This window comes from Salminus brasiliensis, chromosome 16 (genome assembly GCF_030463535.1).
Source record: "Salminus brasiliensis chromosome 16, fSalBra1.hap2, whole genome shotgun sequence".
NCBI lineage: Eukaryota > Metazoa > Chordata > Actinopteri > Characiformes > Bryconidae > Salminus > Salminus brasiliensis.
The window spans coordinates 35946836-35962959 of record NC_132893.1 but is presented as its reverse complement, the minus strand read 5'-3'; the positions used below and the strand labels follow the sequence as shown (position 1 = coordinate 35962959).

The following is a 16124-nucleotide window of genomic DNA, read 5'->3' as shown; positions in this document are numbered from 1 at the left end:
GTTCTTGTCCGATGTGTGAAGGCGAGGCGCTGAAATGTCACACCTGTGTTGCCGTGAACCAGGAGGACTGCGACAGACAGGGGTCAACAGTGTGTCCGGCTAATGCAGACGCATGCTCCACCATCACCGGGCCCAGTGAGTAAACACACACACACACACACACACACACACACACACTCTGACATCACTCATTTATAGATAAGGTACAACAGTGTTTCCCAGTTTTCCCCCTGAATCTCACCTAAAGATGCAGTTCCCACAGTGACCACATGATGGAGCCCAATTACACCACAACACTCCTCCAGCATCTTTCCTGGAATCAAGGGTAGTAGCCAGGAGTTTGCCCCCCTTTGCTGCAGTAACAGCCTCTAATCTTCTGGAAAGGCTTTATGCTACATGTTGGAACATTGATGTGAAAAGGATTTGATTGCATTCAGCCCAACGAGAGTGAGCGCTACTAACGTGTTGTTGGTTCTGTCACTCCAGTTGTACCAAAGACAGCAATTTGCCCTCTGCCTTTACGTGCAGTGAACTCTCTTTTACACACACACACACAAACAGACACACACTAAGCACCTGTGCCCGGATTGTTATCAGCCTTGGGCAGCCTGGGCAGCAGAGAGTGTTAAGGGCCTTGCTCAAGGGTCATCAGTAGCCTGATGCACTAACCACTAACTCTGGTCTCTTTACAGTGGAGGTGAAATGAACCAGGCGTTGGTCGCCATGACTACAACACAGATACAGTCCATAATTTATTTCCTACCCAAACCCACCAGTGCAGCTACACGAGTCTTCTGAGTTTTATATGGAATGATGATGATGATGATGATGATGATGAAGGTAAAATAGTGGAGAATCTCAACTAATCCAGTTTTCTTTAGGGACTACTTTCTGTAGCCGCACTACACCCTGCAGCATGTATCCCTCCACCATTTTAATGATCTGGTTCTAAAAGCAGGTTCTAGAGCCGAGCTCTTCTCAGAACTCTGGTAGAACCGTGTCTCAGGCATCAGACAGCGTCTTCATCACCATTAGGTGAAGAACCAGAGCTCTGACTGGGGGAGCTTATCTAGAACCTCCACTGTAGAACCACAGCTCTGACTGGGGGAGGTTATCTAGAACCTCCACTGTAGAACCACAGCTCTGACTGGCTCACACTCACAGCCTATCTAGAACCTCCAGAATGACTAGAGTAATTCACAGTAAATCAGAACATGATTGGTTGATTGCTCAAGGTTTAAATGTAGGTGGTTGATCTGACATGAAAGGCCTTCACGCCAACTCCTGAGGGACTGGCCAATGGGAGAGCTTGCCTGGCTGAATGTACCTACATACCACAGATTAAAGTGTCCTGATTGGACTATCTGACTCTGGGTGTTTGGGTTCAAATATGAACTAAAGAGTCATTTCAGAACACCTAGTCGGTTCTGAGGGATCCGCAGGGCAGTGGTACAGTGGTAAAGCAGATGCAGTGAGGTCCTTTCCTCCACTGATCTCGGCACTTTACTGTAAATGAGAAAACCAAACAGACCATAAATGCTCAGCAAGTCTGGGGGTGGGAGGCCCAACCACAGCCCCCTCCCCCCTGCGCCGCTCCACTGACTCGCTGCCTCACCGTTTCCATCCCCTCTTCCCTCCTCTGCAGACTCGGTGATGAAGTCCTGCTCCTACAAGTCCTTCTGTGAGAAGTCCCACATGAGTGTCGGAGGGGTGAAGCTGGAGTGCTGCTTCTCTGATGACTGTAACGGGCCGCACCGCTCCCACAGCCACGGAGAGCACCACAATTCTGCGCAGCCTCTGGGCTACAGCGCCACCTTGCTGCTGGGCATGCTGCTGCTCAAAGCCCTGTAACCTCATACTGACCCCTACACACCTCCCACGCGTTCATTCATCTGACGAGCCTGTGAGGGACGGATTCAGGGAAATGTCATTCTTGACTAAGAGTCTAATTAAATGAATTTAAAGCTTGAATTAATTTGTCATGCTTGTGATGTCATAACCAAGATCACATTTACATATGCCCACCCACCATATAGCCTACAGCAGTTTAGCCCCACCCAATTAGCCTACCCATTCATCTTTCAGCAATTTAGACCCACCTATTTACCCTACAGCAGATAGCAGGCTAACCCCACCTGCTTAATCCACATCAGTTTAGCCACACCCATTCATCCTTAAGCCCCGCCCTGTAACAGAAACAGCCTGTTTGAGTATAAAGAATAGAGTGGTAAATGTTCTTAAACCCACATACATGTTAAAAGTTGACCTCAGGGAAAACTAAATGGGAGAAGATGTAGCATACGGGCCCTTGAAGCTCTATTGCATGTCCACATCCCGAGGCTTATTAATCATTTATAGCATTAATCATTTATAGATGCTTTTATCTGTGGAGTTTAAGGGGTTAATCAATAGGCTTTTAAATAAGTTCTTAATATGAAGACTTACTGTATTTATTAGAAATTACTGTAATTTAAGAATTTCTGTAAATGATATAACTGTTAGATGAGCTTTTTGCTGAGGGAGAGGTCACAGAAGACCACCTATATGCTCAGGTTTTTAAATAAATTACTTCATAATGCTGTGGTCAGGGGGGCAGGAGACTGGGAATAGCTGATGTGCTTCCCCGGAGTACCAGAATGCATTTAATATCGGCTAAATGAAAGTGTCCACTGTTATTATGTCTGTCTGGTCTGAGTCCTATAGCATTGCTAACACTGCTATAAGCTAACCTCTGAGCAGGTTTCTATGGTCAGTATTGTTTGCAGCTTTACCATATATATGTTTGTCCATGTCTGTCAACCTCTGAAGTCGTGTGTTTTTCTGGAGTCTGAGTCGGGCCTATATTAGGAGCTCTGGGTCTGAGCTAACCCTGTGGTAACACACATGTTCCAAAACCCCATAGCCTTCCTTTGGGCCTCTGTACATTCCCATCCTGAATGTCTCTGGATTCTCTGAATTACAAGCTCATTAAGCAGTAAGCAGATATCCAGTAACCGCCATATATATATATATATATATATATATATATATATATATATATATATATATATATATATATAGATATGTTGAGTATTTCATTGTCAGTCTTTATTCAGTGGACAGTTCTGTGATGAACCTGAGCAGCACTTAGCGGATACATTGTGATGCCTACATAAAAAAATAAAAGCATAAAACCGTCCTGTTGTCTTATGTAATACTTTGTTCAGATTGTTGTACATTTGATCTCATGTGATGTTAAAATATGTACTTCTATTTGATTTAGGGTTTAATGTTAGTGTAGGGTTTAATGTTAGTGTAGGGTTTAGTGTTTAGTGTAGGGTTAAGTGTTAGGGTTTAGTGTTTAGTGTAGGGTTTAGTGTTTAGTGTAGGGTTAAGTGTTAGTGTAGGGTTAAGTGTTAGTGTAGGGTTTAGTGTTTAGTGTAGGGTTTAGTGTTAGTGTAGGGTTTAGTGTTAGTGTAGGGTTAAGTGTTTAGTGTAGGGTTTAGTGTTAGTGTAGGGTTTAGTGTTAGTGTAGGGTTAAGTGTTAGTGTATGGTTTAGTGTTAGTGTAGGGTTTATTGTTAGTGCAGGGTTTAGTGTTAGTGTAGGGTTTAATGTTAATGTAGGGTTTAGTGTTTAGTGTAGGGTTTAGTGTTAGTGTAGGGTTAAGTGTTAGTGTAGGGTTTAATGTTAGTGTAGGGTTAAGTGTTAGTGTAGGGTTTAGTGTTAGTGTAGGGTTAAGTGTTAGTGTAGGGTTAAGTGTTAGTGTAGGGTTTAGTGTTTAGTGTAGGGTTTAGTGTTAGTGTAGGGTTAAGTGTTAGTGTAGGGTTTAGTGTTAGTGTAGGGTTTAATGTTAGTGTAGGGTTTAGTGTTAGTGTAGGGTTTAATGTTAGTGTAGGGTTTAGTGTTAGTGTAGGGTTAAGTGTTAGTGTAGGGTTTAGTGTTAGTGTAGGGTTAAGTGTTAGTGTAGGGTTTAATGTTAGTGTAGGGTTAAGTGTTAGTGTAGGGTTAAGTGTTTAGTGTAGGGTTTAGTGTTAGTGTAGGGTTTAGTGTTAGTGTAGGGTTAAGTGTTAGTGTATGGTTTAGTGTTAGTGTAGGGTTTAGTGTTTAGTGTAGGGTTTAGTGTTAGTGTAGGGTTAAGTGTTAGTGTAGGGTTTAATGTTAGTGTAGGGTTAAGTGTTAGTGTAGGGTTTAGTGTTAGTGTAGGGTTAAGTGTTAGTGTAGGGTTAAGTGTTAGTGTAGGGTTAAGTGTTAGTGTAGGGTTTAGTGTTAGTGTAGGGTTTAATGTTAGTGTAGGGTTTAGTGTTAGTGTAGGGTTTAATGTTAGTGTAGGGTTTAGTGTTAGTGTAGGGTTAAGTGTTAGTGTAGGGTTTAGTGTTAGTGTAGGGTTAAGTGTTAGTGTAGGGTTTAATGTTAGTGTAGGGTTAAGTGTTAGTGTAGGGTTTAGTGTTAGTGTAGGGTTAAGTGTTAGTGTAGGGTTTAGTGTTAGTGTAGGTTTAGTGTTAGTGTAGGGTTTAGTGTTAGTGTAGGTTTAGTGTTAGTGTAGGGTTTAGTGTTAGTGTAGGTTTAGTGTTAGTGTAGGTTTAGTGTTAGTGTAGGGTTAAGTGTTTAGTGTAGGTTTAGTGTTAGTGTAGGGTTAAGTGTTAGTGTAGGTTTAGTGTTAGTGTAGGTTTAGTGTTAGTGTAGGGTTAAGTGTTTAGTGTAGGTTTAGTGTTAGTGTAGGGTTAAGTGTTAGTGTAGGGTTAAGTGTTTAGTGTAGGGTTTAGTGTTAGTGTAGGTTTAGTGTTAGTGTAGGTTTAGTGTTAGTGTAGGGTTAAGTGTTTAGTGTAGGTTTAGTGTTAGTGTAGGGTTAAGTGTTAGTGTAGGGTTAAGTGTTTAGTGTAGGGTTTAGTGTTAGTGTAGGGTTAAGTGTTAGTGTAGGGTTAAGTGTTTAGTGTAGGTTTAGTGTTAGTGTAGGGTTTAGTGTTAGTGTAGGGTTAAGTGTTTAGTGTAGGGTTAAGTGTTTAGTGTAGGTTTAGTGTTAGTGTAGGGTTAAGTGTTAGTGTAGGGTTAAGTGTTTAGTGTAGGTTTAGTGTTAGTGTAGGTTTAGTGTTAGTGTAGGGTTTAGTGTTAGTGTAGGTTTAGTGTTAGTGTAGGGTTTAGTGTTAGTGTAGGGTTAAGTGTTTAGTGTAGGGTTAAGTGTTTAGTGTAGGGTTTAGTGTTAGTGTAGGTTTAGTGTTAGTGTAGGGTTTAGTGTTAGTGTAGGTTTAGTGTTAGTGTAGGTTTAGTGTTAGTGTAGGGTTAAGTGTTTAGTGTAGGTTTAGTGTTAGTGTAGGGTTAAGTGTTAGTGTAGGTTTAGTGTTAGTGTAGGGTTAAGTGTTTAGTGTAGGTTTAGTGTTAGTGTAGGGTTAAGTGTTAGTGTAGGGTTAAGTGTTTAGTGTAGGGTTTAGTGTTAGTGTAGGTTTAGTGTTAGTGTAGGTTTAGTGTTAGTGTAGGGTTAAGTGTTTAGTGTAGGTTTAGTGTTAGTGTAGGGTTAAGTGTTAGTGTAGGGTTAAGTGTTTAGTGTAGGGTTTAGTGTTAGTGTAGGGTTAAGTGTTAGTGTAGGGTTAAGTGTTTAGTGTAGGTTTAGTGTTAGTGTAGGGTTTAGTGTTAGTGTAGGGTTAAGTGTTTAGTGTAGGGTTAAGTGTTTAGTGTAGGTTTAGTGTTAGTGTAGGGTTAAGTGTTAGTGTAGGGTTAAGTGTTTAGTGTAGGTTTAGTGTTAGTGTAGGTTTAGTGTTAGTGTAGGGTTTAGTGTTAGTGTAGGGTTAAGTGTTTAGTGTAGGTTTAGTGTTAGTGTAGGGTTAAGTGTTAGTGTAGGGTTTAGTGTTAGTGTAGGTTTAGTGTTAGTGTAGGGTTAAGTGTTAGTGTAGGGTTTAGTGTTAGTGTAGGTTTAGTGTTAGTGTAGGGTTTAGTGTTAGTGTAGGGTTTAGTGTTAGTGTAGGGTTAAGTGTTTAGTGTAGGGTTAAGTGTTAGTGTAGGGTTAAGTGTTTAGTGTAGGTTTAGTGTTAGTGTAGGGTTAAGTGTTTAGTGTTAGTGTAGGGTTTAGTGTTAGTGTAGGGTTTAGTGTTAGTGTAGGTTTAGTGTTAGTGTAGGGTTAAGTGTTTAGTGTAGGTTTAGTGTTAGTGTAGGGTTAGCAGTAGATGTTGCAGTCTTAGCTAGGTTCAGTTAGCTAAGCCATTCAGCCAACTTCACACACTTCAGCCCCCCCTGTGTTTATTAAAACTACACCCTGTTCAGTCTACAGCAAATTCCCACTGAGGTTATAAGGAGTGTTGGCCTGCTTATTGGTGAGTGAGGGTAGCCAATCAGAGGTCATTTACATATCAGTCTTAGAGGCAAAATAAATAATTAAAATAATAAATCAGTGTATGGTAATGTGTGTGTGAGTGTGTGTTTGTGTGTGTTTGTGTGTGTGAGTGTGTGTGAGTGTGTGTGTGTGTGTGTGTGTGTGATTAGCAGTTCATTCATTTCTAATCCTAAACCAGGCGGATGTCTTTAGATGCCCTATGCAGACGGTTCTGATGTCATCGATGTTTCTGGGATGTTGAGGGGCTGTTTCTTGTAGGCTTGTGCGTGTCCAAGTGTCTGAGGGGGCTGGGGGAGTGGTTGGAGTTGGAGGGGGGCGGGGTGAGGGCTAAAAAGAGGAGGAACAGCGGAGGAGTGTTGAAGGAGCTGCAGCAGCAGAGCAGCTTACATTCAATACAGAGTCCAGAAACTACAGCTACAGCTACTACAACTACAGCTACTACACCTACAGCTACACACCAGCGGTAAGTCTGACCCTCCACCCATCTACCACAGCACACTCTCTGCAGCTCACTGTTTGTTGGGTAAACTCTGGGTTTGGCTTTATATGTTGGGGGGACTGAACTGGGACATGGGAACTGCAGGAGTTCACACTGGACTCTGTGCTGGTCTGAGGTCCTGAGGTGTCAGTTCTGCTGCACTGCTGCTCACAGTCCTGCCTGTTCTCTAACTGGACGTGTAGCAGTGTGAGGTTCTGAGGTGAAACTGTGCAGCAGGGCATGATCCTGAGCAGTAAACCTACATGTAGTCCTGTCTGTCTGAAGGGAGTGAGATCAGCATGGCTTTCGCTCCCATTGCTCTCCTTCCACACGGTCTGTTCAGTGCCTAGAGGACCTGACTGGTATTACTGCAGTGATGCTGTGAGATATTCCTGTGAAGTCTCACTCATTCACACAGCGCTGCTCCAAGGTCTTACACACCCACGAACTGGATCTCAGCAGTGAGAGTGTTTACCTGTAATTAACTCTATATAACATTAGAATGATCAGCAGTCAGTGGACTGTTATTATCTCTCTCTCTCTCTCTCTCTCTCTATATATATATATATATATATATATATATATATATGTGTGTGTGTGTGTGTGTGTGTGTGTAAGACAAGTATGCATTTGACTATAAGAGCTTAAATTCCTGCATGTTTGGTGTCAGATTAGATGACAGCAGCGAGTGAGGTGTGGAGGAGCTGCTGAATAAGGGAGGCTGTGTGTAGTGAAGGTAATACGCTGATCTCACAGTAAAGGAATGTGAGTAGAGTAGCCTATAGAGCTAAACGCTCAGGCTTTCACCTGTGGACAGGTATTCAGTTTCATCAACAGGTGAGAGTGTTCCTGCAGCAGCTCCAAACCTCTAGAGATGTTCGGGGAGACCCTAAACACGTCTGTTAAAATACGAGTGATTACTGAGTGCTCACAGTTCATACTGGATAGCTCAGAGTGGAAACTGAACAGTTCGTAATGGATACTGAATAGTTCGTAGTTGATAATGAACAGTTTTTAGTGGATAGTGAACAATTCATAATGGATGCGGAACAGTTCGTAATTGATAATGAGCAGTTTGAAGTGGATGCTGAATAAATTATAGTGGAAACTGAACAGTTTGAAGTATATACTGAACAGTTCGTAGTGGACACTAAAAAATTTATAGTGGAAACTGAACAGTTTGTAATGGATAGTGAAAAGTTCATAGTGGATACTGAACAGTTTGTAGTAAATACTGAATAGTTCATAGTGGATACTGAATAATTCATAGCAGATACTGAACAATTCATAATGGATACTAAACAGTTTGTAGTAAATACTGAACAGTTCATAGTGGATACTGCATAATTCATAGTGGATACTGAACAGTTCGTAGTGGATCCTGAATAATTCATGCCGGTTATTGAGATATGAGTCTTCCTGAAGTTTTATGTTAAATAAATTATTTTTTGCTGTTCATCAGTTTCTCTATATAATATTGCTGTCAGGACTGTAAAGAGGCGTATGGGAGGGGATGGGTCAAACAAAAGGCCAGTGGATTCCTTTCTGAAGTCTTGGCAAAACATATACTGACCATGTGAGGGGGGGGGGGGGTGTAATGGTTTGGACAGAACTATGGACGTGTGGGAGTGCAGTGATACGGGCGAAATACTAAGCTACACAGTTAGATATAGATTAGCATCGATCACTGAATCAGACTTAACTTCTGCTGGATTAGCTGAATCGCTTTGATCCATCCAGACACTTTCACAAAGTCATCTGTTGTGATCTGTGATTGGTCTGGATGCCTCCAGCGCACAGTAAACAAACATTGTGATTGGTTGGGGGATCATTTGCATACTGCAGCCTCCTGGTCTTGTACGAATTCAGCGGTCTGGAGAACATGAGCTGCTCTTATCAGCGCTGTTCTCGTCAGAGGGGCTTTTAAAGGGGTTGAGAGGAAGATCAGCCAAATGGCAGAGATTTGATTTCTCATTAGAATTCATTGCCGCAACATTGTGGTGGAATTCTTCGTGGGCTGTTAAAGCAGCTGAATGCGTGTGTGTGTGTGTGTGTGTGTGTGTGTGTGTGTGTGTGTGTGTGTGTGTAATGGCACTGAAAATGCAGTTTTACAGTTTAATATCAGAGCTGTGCTGTTTTCCCACACGTCTCTGCGTCTCTCTGTCTCTCCGTATGCAGTTTGATCCGTGGCTGTTCGGGTGTTTTTGGGGAGGCCGGGTTGCTGTTTCAGCGCAGAGCGACTGTCCTGCAGTAAAAGTGCTACAGCAGTGAGGGAAAGTTCAGTCTGCTGATTACAGGCTCTGCATCTCACACTCGTTTCTCTAAAGCCCACCTCTGCTGACACTTTGATGGGCTGTCTAAAGTAAAAGGGCTGGAAGAGTCAACGCCCCGCTCATCTGCCCGAGATATCTGCCCAAGTTATCTGCCCCGGACCCTCAGGCCACAGAAAGGACAGTCTGCGTGATCCTCCACATTCTTAAATACAGTGTCTCTTTGTCTGGGTCTGTGGCTGTTCAAAAGACTGCTCAAGAGTTATTTAGTAAAGGCAATGATTCTATATACAATATATTGACAAAAGTATTGGGACATCTGCTCATGCTTTTGTTGGAGTAACTGTCACTTAGGACTCGCCAACTCATCCCAAAAGTACTGGATGGAGCTCCACCACCATCATTCCAGAGAACACAGTTCTTCCACTGCTCCACAGCTCAATGCTGGGGGGCTTTATACCCCTCTAGCCCACGCCTGGCATTAGACAGCATGGTGCCAATAGGTTCCATAGGTTCAATAGGCAGCATGGTGCCAATAGCAGATGTTGATCTGCTCCAGAGAGTCCTATTCTATTGGCAGTACCTCTTCTCTACAGGGACTAGACAAGCTGTGTGTGTGCATTTGCACATCTGTGTCAGCAATGGGTGCAGCTTACAGTAGCAGAATGCATTCATTAGAAGGGGTTTGGACATATAGAGTACTGTGCATCCTCAAAAAGCCTTTCAAGGGTTCTTTAGTAAAGACTGTGATTCTATATAGAACCAAAGAGGCTCAAAGAACCGTGCGAATGCTAAAAGGGTTTTTGGCCTGGACGCAAACCCGTATTTTTGGGAATGTAGTCCATAATAATCAGCTGTTTCTGACTGTTCTGTGTGTCTATCTGCAGGTTCCTGCTCCAGTGAGGTGTGTGTGACCATGGCGATGCTGTCCTGCTGTGTGCTGGTAGCGGTGAGTGTACTGGGGGTGATCGCAGACCCCGAGCCGGCCCGTATCCAGCTGCGTCTGGCTGGAGACAAGCGCAAACACTACGAGGGCCGAGTGGAGGTGTACTATAATAACGAGTGGGGCACGGTGTGTGATGACGACTTTGACATGTCCGCCGCTCACGTGGTGTGCAGGGAGCTGGGGTACTTGGGAGCTGTGTCCTGGTCTCCGTCCGCCAAATATGGAAAAGGAGAAGGTGGGCCTTCTAAATCTAACCTACATAGTTCCCTTACCTCACACACATTTAGCCAAGACACGTTCACTGTCTGCCGGGTGCTTTAGTTTCAGGCTGGAGCTACAGGGCTGTACGGAACCTCTGGTGTCGTCTAGGCCCCATTAACAGGCATTATTCTCAGTCTGCAGCAGTGAGCAGTGTTTTCAGGAGGAAAGATACAGCATTAGATTAGAATCTGCAGTGTTACGGTGCAGCAGAGGAGCTTAACAAGAACTTGTCTGTGGTATAAGAACCTTTGGTATTGTTATCAGATGATACTTAGCATTAAGGTACTCGGATCAGATTGGTATTGGCCAGTCCTTAGCATTAAGGTACTCAAATTAGATTACTATTGGCCGATACTCAGCATTAAGGTACTTAGATTGGTATTAGCTGATACTCAGCATTAACATACTCAGATCAGGTCAGTATCAGCCAATACTCAGCATTAAAGTACTTGGATTGGATCAGCATTGGCCCATACTCAGCATTAAGGTACTTGGATTGGATCAGCATTGGCCCATACTCAGCATTAAGGTACTTAAATTAGATTGGTATTGGCCAATACTCAGCATTAAGGTACTTAGATTGGTATTGGCCAGTGGTTGGTGTGGCGCAACAGATAAAACCACTAGCTGCCAGTGAGCTATTACATCATGTGGGAGACCAGGGTTCGATTCCCAGTCTGGTTGACCGTATGCTGCGCTACACCAATAAGAGTCCCTGGGGCAAGACTCCTAACACTAATACAAGTCACCTTGTAAGTCGCTCTGGATAAGAGCGTCAGATAAATGACGTAAATGTAAATGTATTGGCTGATATGATGGCTCGGATCAGATTGGTATTGGCCGACACTCAGCATTAAAGTACTTGGATCTGATACTCAGCATTAAGGTTCTCAGATCAGATCAGTATCGGTCAATACTCAGCATTAAGGTTCTCAGATCAGATCAGTATCGGTCAATAAAGGTATTAAGGCATTAAGGTACTCAGATCAGATCAGTATCGGTCGACACTCAGCATTAAGGTACTCAGATCAGATTGAGATCAGTCAGTGCTCAGCATTAAGGTACTCAGATCACATCAGTATCGGTCAATACTCAGCATTAAGGTACTTGGATACGCACATATCGACACCAGTGACATCTTCAATGCTGGCACGCATGGAGATATTTTTCCATGAGTCAGGTGTAGCTGCTGGTTTCCTTCATTAATGGAAATCTCCTCAGACCAGACATGATCTCCTCACAGTCTCTCAGTAATATCTGGAAAGTCATGTTTTACTCATTAAAGGGAGCAGTTATAGTCAGACAGCCCTGAGTTACAGACCTAGACACACACACACACACACACACACACACACACATGGCCTTAACCTGCTGTGAGCTTCTGCTTAACATCATGAACAGGTAAAATCACATATCTGGCAGAGGGTCATTAACCAGTTACCTGATCTACGTATCAAGCAGTGAGTGAACGGTCAGATCTTGAAGGTGATGAAGGTGTTGAAGCAGGAAAAATGGACAAGCGTAAGAACCTGAGACACTTTGACAAGAACCAGACTGTGAGATTCTAGACAATGACTGGGTTAGAACATCTCCAGAACATCAGACATCAGGTCTTGTGGGGTGTTCCTGGTATGCAGTGGTCAGTACTTACCACGGGCACCCAAGGCTACGTTAGCCTCAGCGCTCCAGTGTAAAAGAAAAGAAGCCAAACTTCAGACTCTGAACATGTCCGGACTGATTCACTACCTGTGTGTGAGGGGTTCAGGGAACTTGTTGGGAATGCTGAAGGTTAAGGGTCACGTTCAGGAATGCTTAGCTCTAATGTTTCTGCTCCCGCAGGTCGTATCTGGTTGGATAACGTCCACTGCACGGGCAGGGAGGCGTCTTTAGCTGACTGTCCGTCGAACGGCTTCGGCGTGTCCGACTGCAGACACTCTGAGGATGTGGGCGTGGTCTGCACTCAGAAGCGCATCCCGGGCTTTAAGTTTATCAGCACTTCCAGCAACGAAGTGGAGGTAAAACTAACACACACACTTACACACTTTACTGCAGCGGCCTTCAGTTTCTGCTTGCTTGAGGGTCTATTTGCTTGAAATGCTGCTCAGTTGGGAACAGGACAGTCAGTTTTGATTCTGCGGTGTATTTTAGGACACCATCCTACAAGTTTTGCAGGATTTGACTGAATCTGAGCAGAAAGTAGAGCTCTATACACTTCAGAACTCACCCTGCTGCTTCTATCAGCAGAACATCATCAACAAACACCAGCGACCCAGGTCCACTTACAGCTGCACATGCCTGTTCTGTAACATTTACATTACATTTACATTTACGGCATTTAGCAGACGCTCTTATCCAGAGCGACTTACAAAGTGCTTTGCTATTTACCCAAGAAAAGCCTTAGCTAGTTAGAATAGACTAATAATTCAAAAGATACCTCTAAGCTTTAGACATTGCTAAACACAATACAATAAGGCGACCATAGAACTATTCGTCCAAGTACTCTCTGAAGAGGAGGGTCTTCAGTCTGCGTTTGAAGACAGCGAGCGACTCGGCCATTCGGACACCCAGGGGAAGCTCGTTCCACCACTTTGGTGCCAGGACAGAAAAAAGCCTGGACGCTTGTCTTCCGCAGATTTTGAGGGATGGTGGGTCGAGCCGAGCCGTACTTGAAGCTCGAAGGGCTCTTGGTGCGGATCGGCTTTTGACCATTGCCATCAGATACGGAGGGGCTGGTCCGTTCTTGGCTTTGTAGGCCAGCGTCAGGGTTCTGAATCTAATGCGGGCAGCAGCTACAGGAAGCCAGTGGAGAGAACGCAGCAGTGGAGTGACATGGCTGCGTTCAGACACTGCGTTCAAACAGTGCCTCCACCATGTTTGACAGATGATGTGATATTCTTTATTTCCTGCTCCGCACTCAAATTACTATTACTCTTGCTCCAGATCTGATCAGACTATGAGATGTTCTAATCCGATCATTTAGTTTTTGAATGTCACCAGTGGTTTTGAAACGTGAAGCAAATCCTCTGTATTTCCTTTTCTGAAGGTGTCTCTTATTGTTGACTTTGAAAATGAAGCGCCTGCCTCCTCTAGTGTTTTTTTTTTGTTGTTGTGGCAATTATTTATTTATTGTTTTCATATTTTATCAATAACAGTGAACACAAAATTGAGTAGGAATTATAAATAATAATAATAATAATAATATAACAATAATAATAATAATTTAAGAATCTGAAAAAAATATTAGGAAAAAAACTATTAAAGAAGAAAAGATAATAAACTAATAAATACATTTAACAACTTAATTTGTCATGAAATAATGAGAGAACAGGCCTCACCGAGCTGTGAAACTGACAATCAGTCAACTGTCCAATTACTTTTGGCACTGTGTAAAGAAAGCTTTAATAATTCAGTGAAGGTGAATGAAATGTTTACGTTAAACCTTTAACCTTAAAGCCGAAGTCTGAACTTTCATCACACCCTGGTTGCTTCACTCCTCATCCATTAGGGTAGTGTATAGAGGCACTAGAGTTGGGAAGTGAAGAGTTGGGGATGATGAGGTGAAGTGGTGATTATCATTAACATCCTGACCTCACTAATGCTCTTGTTGCTGCATGCAATCAGATCCTCAGAGCAATGCTTTTCCTCCATCTAATCTAGCAGAAAGTCTTCTTCTCTGGACAGTAGAGACAGTTACTCCAACAGAAGCAGGAGAAACTCTTGATAATATCCTTGTTTATAGAAGAAACGAAATGAATAAGCAGGTGTCCCAATACTTTTGTCCATATAGTGTATAACGTATGGATAAATCTGAATTGAATGTACCACATTACATCAGTCTTTTGTACGGTTGTGTTGTAGATTATGCAATGCTGTGTGTGTGTGAGTGTGTGTGTGAGTGTGTGTGTGTGTATACTCTCCGTTTCTGGAGCTAAACCTGTTTCTGGAGAGAACATGAGTCCATGGGGAGGAATTCCCTCTGGCATCCAAGGGAACAAATGTCTCTCTCATGCAAATCACATCTGAAATCCCTAAACCAGGCGAGGCGACTCCTCCCCCAGTCAGACTCCAGGCTCCGCCCCTTCAGAACATCTACAGCTTCCTGCGACTCTCTGTGAGTGTGGAGCTCTGCAGTCGCCCATCTGGTTATAATAGAGCATCCAGTGAGTCAGGTTCCGCCCGCCACCCTACCCCCCCCGGACTGTAATGTGACGATCTGGCAGAAAATCAAACTTACTCAATCCCCCCTTTACACAACATGTGCGGTGTCGGCTGGCCAATCAGATCATCACATTCAGTGAGCAACTGCAGTAAATGATTAATGAGCCCAAATAACTGCAATCAGCCAATTAACTACCAGTATGACCAGCCTGACCAATTACACAGTCAGCATGACCACAGTGACCAAGCAGGTCAACCAGCATGACCTGTCTCACCATGCTGGGTCCACCAGGATGACCGGCATTGACCGGCATTGACGAGCATGTCGGTCATGCTGTTCGGTCAGCGTGCACTTGTTGGTCTACCAGCATGACCAGCTCCACCCATTTTGGGGGGAGTATGACGAGTTAGGCGTGCATTTCGCCCAATGTTGATGCTTCTGATATTTAGTGTCATTACTGGCCTGGTCACTGGTTAAACTGGTTGACCAGCTTAGCTCTTCACCAGCATGTGGTCTGGTTTTGTCTGATTTTGGTGGTTTAGTTGGTCTACAAGCATGATCAGCCTGACCAAGCCAGACAACAAGTAGGACCAGTATGTCTAGCATGACCAGCATGACCAAAAATACCATTCACTATGCTGGTCAGGAGCTGGGTAGCCAGCTAGCCTACCACTATGGGCCATGTTCTGGTCTTGAATAGGGCTGCTCAGCAGGATTGTTCTTCAGACATGTCCTGACTGACTACATTTGGGGGAAACAGTATAAGTGGAGTTTTTTACCCAAGCTATCAGCTCAAGATGTTCTGCTTTGGCTCCCTGGTGGCGGGATTTCGTAACTTTGCGGTTGTCCACATGGTTCTGATGGAGGATCTGATGAAGGCTTCAACAGTGTGGATCATCTTTCCACCGCTGTCTTTAAGGACCGACTCTACTGTACGCTGGAGGAATGATCTCATTTCTGGGATGATTCAGAGAGGAAACCTGAAGCTCTCGTGTACTGCCTGGTATATTATTATTACTATTATTATTATTATTATTATTATAAACTGCAGATTCTACACTTCCAATCCAGACCAGAGTACTGTCTGCAAGTGTAAGAGGAGATACACTGATCAGCCATAACATTAAAACCACAGTGAAAAACATTAACGATCTGGTTCCAGTGGCTCCTGTCAAGGGCCCTGAGAATCTGAGACTCTTTGACAAGAACCAGACTGTGGTGTTCTAGACAATGACTGGGTCAGAACATCTTCAGAACATCAGCAAGCAGGTCTTATGGGGTGTTCCCTCCTGGTATGCAGCGGGGGTACTTACAGGGTCTCCTGTTCAGATACAACAGGACACCTTCAGAAGTGTTGCGGAGAATTGGGGGGGGGGCTACACAATATTAGGCAGGTGGTTCTAATGTTATGGCTGATCTGTGTATTGGGGGTTGGGGGTTGGTAGAGTTTTCTCACAAATGAAAAAGATTTGGCATGGGTGAGAGAGAGAGAGAGGGAACACACTGTCCTGACTGCTGAACAGCTCCTATTATAAACTACTGATTCAAAGCAGAGGTTTGTTTATTGTTTATTTGCTGTTTGCTCTCCGGTCACTCCGCCCCCTCCCCCCCGAGCGCCCCCGAGCCCCGGCCTCGTCCCTCACGTGTGCATGTTTGGGTGTTTGTGGTGTAGTCATGGAAACCAAGGTGATGTAAAGTGCTGTAGTG

At 43.8% G+C, this 16124-nt stretch overlaps 1 protein-coding gene across 1 annotated transcript in view; it reads left to right on the top strand.

The window, feature by feature from the left end:
* The first annotated feature begins 6709 nt into the window (after positions 1–6709).
* Positions 6710–16124, top strand: part of loxl2a (lysyl oxidase-like 2a) — a 46475-nt gene continuing 37060 nt past the window's right edge. The window contains exons 1-3 of the mRNA XM_072658121.1: positions 6710–6766; positions 9939–10232; positions 12098–12273. Of these exons, the coding sequence (XP_072514222.1) occupies positions 9968–10232; positions 12098–12273 (441 nt within the window). The 5' untranslated portion in view covers positions 6710–6766; positions 9939–9967. The remainder of the gene's footprint in view (positions 6767–9938; positions 10233–12097; positions 12274–16124) is intronic.